Here is a 10,630-nt window from a genome sequence, read left to right on the forward strand (position 1 = left end):
GGCCAAAGTGCCATCTGGTCCATGCTTTCACTCCTCTTTCCCTTAGAATGACACCTCCTACAGCAACCACAGTTCCTCTCCTATAAGACACAGCATACATTAAACATGGGCAACATACTGTAGTCTATAACATGCTCTTCTCCTAAATGCAATACAAATGATGAATAGGAGCTCCACACAACCTGCTGCAAATATATGAACTGCAATATTACAAATTGGTAAATGATGCTATAAGCAGGCTGTGTAAACCAGGGAAATAAAATAAGATGAATAGGAGCTCTGGGAAATCAACCACAATATTTGCAAAGGTGCTGTAGCAAACTCATATGTGGCAATTGATGTTAGAAGTAGGTCTTCTCCAAAGAGAAATTACTTCCAGATCATGCAGATTTATTTCTATCTCCTGGATCATAATCTATTTAAAAGCCTTGAATTAGATCAATTCAAGGCGACAGGCTACTGTAGTTAAAAGGGTCTGATGTATGAAAGGCGATGAGATCATGGCTATGCCTCACAACCTGGTGAGCTGACTACCTAGGCACCTTATCTGGGCTTCATTGCGGTTGAGAAAATGGCGTAGATAAGCATCTGGATGGGATTTGAGAGACAGTCCGTATGTGTTATGAGCGGCGGGGGCGGCGGCAGCTTTGACTTACGCGCGCTCACATCTCCCCTCGATTTCTGACGCAAAGCTTCTGTTATGATCTGTTCTCCTCCCAATCATAAAACTATTTGCCAGTCAAACAAATTTTCTCTCGGTCACAAGCTGAGAAAGATCGCCTACAGATGTATGGGTTATTATGGTGCACGGACGACAAATTCATACGCCAATTGAGCCGCAGCACCGGCAAAATTAGCTATAAATTCCCTGAGAATAATAATAAAAATATAAATTATTAATGTTATTATTACATTTATAGCTTATAGCTATAAACATTGATTATATTTGCTCTTCACGCCTTAATTTTCTTGTCATTTAATCTCGGTAACATTTCTTATGCAGAAAAGAGCGCAAATCTATTCTTCATCCAGCCTAAATGCTCGTCTACATCACTAAATAAGCATATTACACCTTATTTTAGTTGCGTTCAAACAGCAACTTTATCCAATCGGAAAAGTACCAGACGAAGCAGAAACTGCAGAATTTAACCCTTCAATTCCTGCGAGCCAAAGCCATAGTTGCCCATTTATAACATCTCTGCCGCAAAATTGACATTCAACCTTACCGTGTTCTCCGCTCACCTGCAAAATCCTCCTCAGCTGATTATCTATAATAGACTGAAATGTACGTTTTTCGTTCCTTTCTACCTCAAAAATCACTTAAGGACTAAGATGCACCTTAGGAATCCGTCCGGTATCTTGCAGCGTCTCGAGTGCGGTCGGTAAAGCCCGGCGCCTCAAGCCCTTATGGGCGTGTCAGTGGATCCGAACTCACTCAGCCAACCTTTGCAGAACCGACGTGAAGGTCTTTAAGGTGTTCTTCAGATCGATTCAGCACTGAGACCAACGTCCTGAATACAAACGTGCACTAGACTTTTTTGTCGTTTTTATATGCATTTTTGTTTTCTATTTATGCCGTTTTTTGAACATCAAAGGGCAAAAACACAAAATATTGCTTAATTTTAGGCTCTGATAGAGTTTATTGAAGTAATGCGTAAAAAATGAGAGGAGCTCATTCTCCTTTCACTAACACTCATCATTCATTGACATCCACCTCACACTCTCTCCAGCCCTCATATTCACAGGAATCAGTGGATGTGTGGTTACAAGTGCAGCAGCATCTCATCTAACTCTTTACTGTTTTCATAAAACTGAAATAAGCGTCACATATTCATCTTAAGCAATCTGATCTTAAACATACATGTATTAGATTCTGTCATAGACTGGCGGAAATGTATTACACATAAGTCCTTTCCTATGTCATTGTCATTACTTCCTACGTCCCCTGGCAGCAGTCTTGGGGGCTGTAGGCTGATTGGAGGTGTTGAGAGAGGAAGTGAGAGAATAGGCCTGCAGGTCAACTCTCTGCTGCAGAATGCCAGTCAATAGGAACTCTGTGCTGACCACGGGCAATGACATACTCACTGCCTTATCACAAAGCACCCTGTCCTGCTCACATGAGACCACCACAGTGTGCTCCTTAATAGACAGAGGGAGAAATCACAATAAAATATGAGAATATGTAATATGTGCATTAAAATAGGAGAATATATGCATTGGTTCTGGGTACCTTGTGAGCAGACGGCATTTTGGGGAGGAAGCGTGCTCCACAGCAGGTGATAATTTCTTTCATTTGAGATGGTTCTGGCATTACAGAAGGGGTTACGTGAATCTCATAACCCTACAAAAGCAAAATTAGGGGAGAAAATGCATGATGTGGATAGTACATTTGGGCTTGATGCAATAATGAACTTGTGAGGGACTAATACCTTTAAAAGAGGTTGAGTTTGAGCAGTGTGCATTGACTTCAGTAGGCAGAAACTAAACTTTTTCTCCTGCTCGACATCTTTCAATATATATTCATCAGTAGAAAGGAAATGGCCAGCTTTTCCACACTGAGAGAGAAATGTTGCAATGAGAGGATGTTTTCATGCTTAATTTATTTAAAAATAAATCTCTATTTTGCACTATTTCCACAGATAGAAACCCTTAAACAGTTTCTCCAACATATACATATATAAACAAATTAGCAATATTGCTAGAAACCATTCCCAGAGCTATAATATTTATATTATAATAAAATTCATTTCACTTAAAAAAAATTAGTTTAATAAAGAACACACTTGACATTCATTATTGGACAAACAAGTATATTATAGGAATAAAGTCAGATATGGATTATGGAATTTAGGTTTGGCTTGAACCAGGAACATTCCTATGCACTCCCTCACCTTTTTTAGCCAATCAGGAGTCACGATTGGCACCCCTCTGGCAACAGCGCACAAAAACTTAACAGTACGCCTTGCTTTATCAGTCACCAGGTGAGTCATGTCGTTCACTCCACTAGCCAGACTTCCACCTAACCGGGAGACGACTCTTTCTCCGTCCTGATCTGTCACCCCAGTGAATAACACCTAAAATAGAAGATGACAGATCGGTGTTATCCACACAGTGATATAACCTGTGAGTAAATGTCTGTATTTGAGGGTGTGTGTGACCTTGTGTGCCCGAATAGATACAGAGCGCCTTGAAGTCTTGGGTGTGGGTGAAGGAGCCTCTTCTGGGGATACGCTATTGTTTGCTGCTCTCTTACGACCTCTGCTGTTGGTTTGGGACACAGCAGTGCTGTCTTCCACCACCTGAACATCTTGTTCAAGCTCATTGTCCATTCCAACATTTACATTATGCACACCAGAATGCCTTTCTCCTCTTCCCCTGCCTTTTCCAGAAGTTTTAGGTTGGGGAACAACTTCTGGTTCCGGTAGTTTCGTACTCTTCCTGCCTCTGCCTCTTCCTCTGGTCCCTTGATTCGAAGGTCCGATACTATGAGCAGATCTTTCAGAACTTCTAGAACTGGAGCGGGAACGGGAACGGGTTGTTAAACTGGAGTTCTGCTCTGTTTCTTCAACTGCACTAGCTGGTCCTCTCCTGCCAGACTGTCTAACACTGATGGGTTGCTCATCAGTTGTCTGCTTCCCTCGGCCTCGCCCCCTGCCCCGCCCTCGTCCCCTCTGACTGGACGCCTCCCATTGTGAGGATGCAGACTGATCAGAGTTCATAGAAGAGCTTGAGCAGCGGCGTGTTTGTCTGGCCGGAGGAACTAGAGGAGCTTCTGGTTCTGCCGCATCCAGTCGATCATTCTTCTGTTCTTTCTGATGGTATCTATCCTTTGTCTTTTTTTGTTCTCTTGCTCTCATCTGATGCCCCTCATTTTCACGTCTTTCTCTTTCTGCCTCTAATCTTTCCGTCTCTATTTGTTCCTTCTCCTTTTGAATTCTTTCCTCTTCTTCTTTTCGTCTTTGCTCTTCTAGTTCTCTCTTCTCCCTCTCCAACCTCTCTTTCTCTTCTTTTTCTAAAATATATTTTTCCCTCTGAATTCTCTCAATTTCTTTTTTCACTTTTTCCTCTTCTTCCCTTTTCAGTGTTTCTTTTTCCTCTAATTCCTTCTGCTCTCGTTCTAGTTTTTGTCTCATTTCAGTTTCAGCCCGCTCCCTTTGTTCACATTCTTCTCGTTTCTTTCTCTCACACTCCAGTCTTTCATTTTCTTCCCTTTCTGTCTTTTCTCGTTCTTGGAGCTCTTTATCTATCTTCTCTCTCACTTCTTGGGCATCCCTCTCCACCAATCTCTCCTCTTCTTCCTTTTCATTACACTTCAGTTTTATGCCTGTCCGTCTGGTTCCTCTCCTTGTGTTTTTGTCCACTTCACTTTCTTCCTCATCCTCAGACAATGCTTTCCCCCTCTTTCTTTTTCCTTCCAGCCCTTTTATAGTTTTACCTTCGGCTTTACTAGATGCAGTTGTCACACTCTCCACCTCCACCTCTGTCTGGTCTTTCCTCTGTCTTCTGCTACTTCTGCCAATAAGTTTTTCTTGGGTGTGATCGTTCTGCACCTCTGCCTCGTCTTTCCTCTGTCTTCTGCCACTAGGTTCTTCTTGAGCATTCTCCTCAACCATGGGCTGTGTTCCAACAACACTGAGATCAGAGTTAGGTTCAGCAGACTGTGCAGGTTCATCTTCATCTTTTTGTCTTCCTCTGCGGGGTCTTTTGGATCTGATACCACTCAGATCTTCATCCCTTTCAGTTCTGTCCTCATGAACAGGCTGAGTTTCTGTGTTAATGGAAAGGGAGCTAACAGCAGCTTCAGCAGGTTGTGGAACGCTGTCCTTTTTTATCGGCCTTCCTCTGCGGGATCTCCTGGATTTCACTCCGCTGTTCAGAGTTTCATCCTTTTCAATTACTTCTTCAGGAAGTGGTTGGGTTTCTGTGATATTCTGATGAATAGCACCCTCAGCAGTTTGTGTTACCTTTTTGTCTTTCTTTGGTCTTCCCCTGCGTGAACTTATGCTTGTCATCTTCTTGCTGAGGTCTTTTTCCTGTCCATCATCTTCCTCATGCATAGGCTGTATTTCAGATATACTGACATGGGAGCTCGAGGGTATTGGGAGTTCTGTGGATCGGTCTTCATCTATCTGCCTGGTGCCAAGTGCATGATTCAGATCTTCACTAGCTGCCTCTTCTTCACACATAGGTTGCGTTTCAGCAACAGTGACACATGCTTTGAAGTCAGTTTCAGAAAGTTCTGGTGATTTCAATTCATGTGGTTGTTGTCTTTTACTCAGTGAACTGAGCTCACTTTTCAGATCCTCAATTAGTTTTTCCTCATACATTGGTTGCGTTTCTGTTATAGTGTGATCGGGAACATCCTCAGCAGGTTGTGAGACTTCCCTCTTCTTCTTTGGTCTACACCTGCGTGATCTTCTGCTAGACGTCTTGCTGCTGAGCTCTTTCTCTTGCCCCTCATCATCTTCACCAACAGACTGTGTTTCAGGGATGTCACGACTGGAGGCAGAGGCTTTTTCAATATGAGGTATGGACTCACCTTCGCTTTGTCTTCTGTTGACCTCATTGTTCTGATCATCCTCTGGTGCTTCATCTACCTCAAACATTGGCTGTGTTTCAGCGATTTCCATACGAGTACTGCTCACCATATTGTCCTGATCTGGTGCTTCTCCATCATCACACATTGGTTGCGTTTCAGCAATAGTGAGACGGGAGCTGAAGTTGGTTTCAGCAAGATATGCAGAATCATATTTCTCAGAATGCTGTCTTGTACTCGGTTTCTGAAAGCCATCCCCATTCAGATCTGCATTTGTTGCCTCTTCTTCCTCACACATGGGCTGAGTTTCAGCAATTATAAGAGAAGAGCTGGTGTTTTTACCTTTGTGTGCCGCTCCTTCACCACGGGTTCTCTTACCTTGCTTCATGATCTCCTCACTCTCCTGCGTTTCATCGATGGTGTCGGTCATAAGCTGGGTGGGCTCACTCTGATAAACCTCTCTGTCTTCTGCCTCCCAGATAAGTTGTGTTTGGGCTGTGAAGAGAGAAAGTTGCTGCATCTGCTCCTCTCTTTTTGGGGTGCTGGCTATGATCAAAGTGTCAGATGTGGAAAGGTGAGAGTCATTTTCGGTGTCTTTATCTTCCTCCTCCTCGTCATCAGGCTTTGCTACATGTATGAGTTGAGTTTCAGCAGTTGAGAGGTTGGAGTATGGTTGGGTATAGTCGAGAGGCTCCTGCTCTTCCTCCATGTCTGTCTCTGTTCCATATGCTTGTGTAGCCTCAAGATCGAGCTGTTTTGGCTTGAGCCTAGCACTGGCTCCAGCAGTTCCTAAATGTGACATACACCACAATACCTACAATTTTAGTTTAAAGGAGTTTTATGGGTTCAGTATACATGAAACTCAGCGCACAGCATTTGTGGCATAATATTGATTGCCAGAAAATGAATATGAATCTACAGTGAAACAGCTACTATGTAAGTCAACAAGGCAACTATATGGAGGATGTAAAAGCAGATATTTGAAGTCTATAATTGCAAGATCATTTTTATAATTGTTTTAAGTCTTAGGAACAAATATGTAAAATTGGACATATGAAGTACTACTGGACAAAAAAAAAAAAAAATTTTCATACTTAAATCAACATATGTTGTTTACACTGTAACCTTTTTTTTTTTCTTTTTTTTTCTACGTATTATGCCCCTCTAACATCCTCTGGCAACCAGGCCTGAAAACCCCTGTCATAGGGAAAATAAAAAGTTTTAGGAATTTAATGTACTGTATTGACTACATGAATGAATTTTATAATTAAAAAATAATGAGATTCAGAAGAAAGTGAGTGGGATGGTTACCATATGCTTGTGTGGGAAGCAAGTCCCAGTCTTCGTCTAAATGGCCAAAAGCTTGGGTCGGTTCCTCAAGATTAGTCTTTGCATGAGAATAATGGTCTTGTATTGTATGGGTTCTCTTTTCTGATTGCTCTACAGAAAATTTCGGACTCCATGCAGGCTTCACAGCTTTGTCTGGTAAAGGTTTAAAGGGATCCTCATCATCAGTTTCACTGTTAGACAGAAGGTCTTTTGCCTTCACCTTTTCTTTGTCCTCATTCTCTTCATCTACATCTGTGTCACGGTCCATGTGCAACTCTGTCGCTGGAGTTGATGTAGGTCTGACATCACTTTCCCTCTCCAACAGGATGTAAAACCTCTGTTGCAATGGAAACCTTCATGGGATTATCGTCTTCAACATCAGTGTCACTGTCCAAGTGGAAGTCTGTATATTGTGGTGCTGATGGAGGACTTTCAGTAACTGCTTCCTTTTTGGAGACGTTTTCCGTTACATAAGCCTTATTCTCCTCAACATCAGTATTGCTGTCCATATGAAGATCTGACTTTACATTTGGAGCTTCTTCAGTGTTAACCTGTGGTTCAATCTTGCTTTTCTTTTCCTCATCTTCCTCAACATCAGTATCACTGTCCATATGAAGCCCAACTGAAGATACAGATTTCTCTAGAGTTACTGCTTCTTGAGCCTCTGGTTCAGTCTTACTTCCCTCAAGTTCCTCTTCCTCAACATCAATATCACTGTCCATATGAAATTCAGCTGAAGATACTGGTTCCACCTTAGGAGCTAAGTCAGGGTGAGCCTCTGGTTCAGGCTTGATTTTCTCCATGTCGTTTTCTTCCAAATTAACGTCACAGTCCAGATTTAGGACAAGAGGGCCAGGCTTAAATGAATTTGAACTGGGCTCATCTGGGTTTTGCAGTCTGAACCGGTCTATGGAGGCTGAAGATGGAGTGATAGAACTTTCATCCTCACTGATAAGAAAAAAAAAAAATGGTGAAGCTGATTTATTGGGAGACAATATATTGAGATCCATAAATGTATTGCACAGTTTATAGCATTAAGGTGGGATCACACATGGGCAAAAAGGTGTACAGTTAATAGTTTTAACAATATATGAAACACAGTTTACACAGAAGTCACCTTTAAACCACACAGCTTTCTGTGGGTCTATATGGTGAATTCCTGTGACCGACTTAACAAAATGCAAAATCTGTGTGAAAACTTTCACCCCAACACAAAATTTCCAATTGCATGGAATTCTACTGAAATGACTGGATTTTGCCAGTGTAATTTCACTGAACCATAGTAAATGTGACTGCACCTTTAGCCATGCAACAGCAAGCATGCCTTGAACTTTCATACTAACATTAAGCCATTTATGCTTTATCACATTGAGCGTTTCCTTTAATAATGGCTATACATTTTAAATAGGCCTAGGGGACTAGGAGTGATCCGCATAAAAATATTACAAAACTGATTGTCTATTAATTTGGCAATCAGTATCACATTTTATGGGCATTTTTTTATTATTGACCTTTATAATATAGACAAAAACAACTGACAAACAAACATCTTCTTTTGTGTTTCACAGAAAAAATTAAGTCATAGAAGTTTGAGGGTGAGTAAACAATGACAGAATTTCACATTTGGTGCTCTATCCCTTGACATATATTCAAACAAAATCTAATTTCAATGGAGTTATATCAGTTGTATTATGTAGTAAATCTTCAACATTATATAACACATACAATTTTGACTAGCTCATGGAAAATTAGAAGGGAACATTAAAAAAACATTCATGAAGCATTTAACTTACCTCTCTGGAATGACTTTTTTTGCAGGGGTCAGAAATGATGAATTAGTGGAACTACACAGATGAGAAGACGACGCCGAGTCTGAAACTATAGTAATAAAGAAAAAAGAAAGCAAGCATGAAAATATTGTTATTAAAACCTATTCAGTAATATTCTTTGTCAATTTACCTACCAAAATCTTTCCTCTCATCCGTGGCATTCTCTCCATCTGATTCAGATTCAGGCACCAGGGTGATCTCAGGATGTTTGTGAGCTGGCTGTGGTGAACTCGTTTTGGGTTGTTCATCCTCAGGGCTCCATAAAGGCACAGGAGGCAGAACGTTCCTCTCTTTCACATTTAACCTTTTCCGCACGCCTTTACTCAACTCTGACTCCGAGTCACTGCTTGATAGTGCCGAACTTGAATTTTTCTCCTTTTTGGACACTCCTCCATTTTCTGGAGTTATGCATGTATCTTTCTTTGAGATGTTTAAGCCAATGTACTGACATGGCACATCAGCGAACACCACACTTTCTCCATCGGTCAAAGCATATCGTACCTGAGGCGTTAGTTTGAAATCTGCCTTTTCTGGTTCCATTCAAACTGCCCATGTCCCATAAAAGTGCTTCTATGTCATCACCGTTACCAAAACGGTCTTTCCTAGAGCAGAACACTGAGATGGAGAGGACAGCATGCCGACTGGATACAGATTGGGCCGGAAGCAGAACAGAACAGAGAGCAGGATTACGACCGATGACATTCTCTCCGATGTAGAGAGGGAATTCTGTAGAGAGAAAAAGAGAAAAAATGTCATGATTTCAATAACACACAAGTAATATTAGTTTTAAATATTAGTTCATATACAAGGAACACTCACCTGCCTCTGGTATGTGGTTGTTTTTGAACACCTTTAATGTTGCTAGCTGTTCTCTTTCTGGTCCTTCCTTCTCCTCCTCTTCCTGTTCTTCTTCTTCTTCAGAGAAGGGATCGTCAATCTGCTGAGTGGCATCCATCCTCCTCTCTAGCTGAAGAATCAAAAGTGTTGTTACAACACAAATAAGGTTATCGTGAATACAAGATAAATAAGATAAGTTTTTAGCTCTATGCACATAAGAAACATATTATACAATAGTATCATCAACATTCTCTGATGAATGGTGATGCATGTGTGACAAAGTTTACTTTAACACATTTTGTCTGATATAAGGGCATTGCTAAGACTTTCTAATCATCTCGTAATCGAATCATTGCCACACTGACAGCTTAATCAGAAATAATGCTTCCCACCAAAATGCAAAGGAAATTTTTTTTACGTTTGTACTGATATATCGTACGCAATCTACTTCATTTTATTAAGGAAATACAAGATGTGCGCCTACCTTATCGTGCAGAAAACGTGGAAACCATTTCTTAAACACTAAAACCCGCCCTTAAAACCAACACTACTGGTTCGCTGGTCAAGCTGTCAATCAGAAACTGAATCTGCACTGATTGGCTGATAATGCGTCCACTGCGGATTGATTGGTCATCTGAGAAACAGCAGGCGTAGGCACAGACATCAAATATGATGGGCGTAGGGCTTTGCCCCAAATTTTCCGCTCTTTCTGCAGAGGAGGCGTGTTTGAAAGTGTTTTTTAACCTTTAGGAATTGATCCTTCGCTAAGCCACGCCCGAAAACCCCCACAAGCTAATCGTGTGGCTAAGCAACCGTAACTAGGTGCAGGAGGTCTGGCAAACTTTCGAGCGAGGGGAAACATGCCGAAGCGTTGTGCAAATCTGATACCTGGTACCCTAAGTGTGTGGATGGGGTCCCGAAACCTAAAACCCAAGGGGAGAAATGCCGGGCGTGGATCAAGCAGCGTGGGAAGACCTATTCTCAACTATATGCCGACAGGATTAATAAAAACGTTTTATTTGTATGTCACAAAAGCGTCTGCCAAATCCCATAACTATAACCATAAACCTATTCTTCAACTTACCTGCTTCCTGATGTG

General features: G+C 41.5%; 1 protein-coding gene across 1 annotated transcript; it reads right to left on the bottom strand.

Moving 5' to 3' along the window:
- Positions 1–1,620: 1,620 nt before the first annotated feature.
- Positions 1,621–10,152, bottom strand: LOC113060000 (mediator of DNA damage checkpoint protein 1-like). Its single transcript, XM_026228750.1, is given in 12 exon segments — positions 1,621–2,139; positions 2,231–2,341; positions 2,430–2,555; positions 2,892–3,074; positions 3,159–6,325; positions 6,848–7,175; positions 7,177–7,813; positions 8,659–8,743; positions 8,829–9,213; positions 9,215–9,420; positions 9,514–9,661; positions 10,016–10,152. Coding segments are annotated over 11 exon segments (5,574 nt in total). The 5' UTR covers positions 9,650–9,661; positions 10,016–10,152; the 3' UTR covers positions 1,621–1,929.
- Positions 10,153–10,630: the final 478 nt, after the last annotated feature.

The sequence above is a fragment of the Carassius auratus genome, chromosome 41 (genome assembly GCF_003368295.1).
Source record: "Carassius auratus strain Wakin chromosome 41, ASM336829v1, whole genome shotgun sequence".
Lineage (NCBI taxonomy): Eukaryota > Metazoa > Chordata > Actinopteri > Cypriniformes > Cyprinidae > Carassius > Carassius auratus.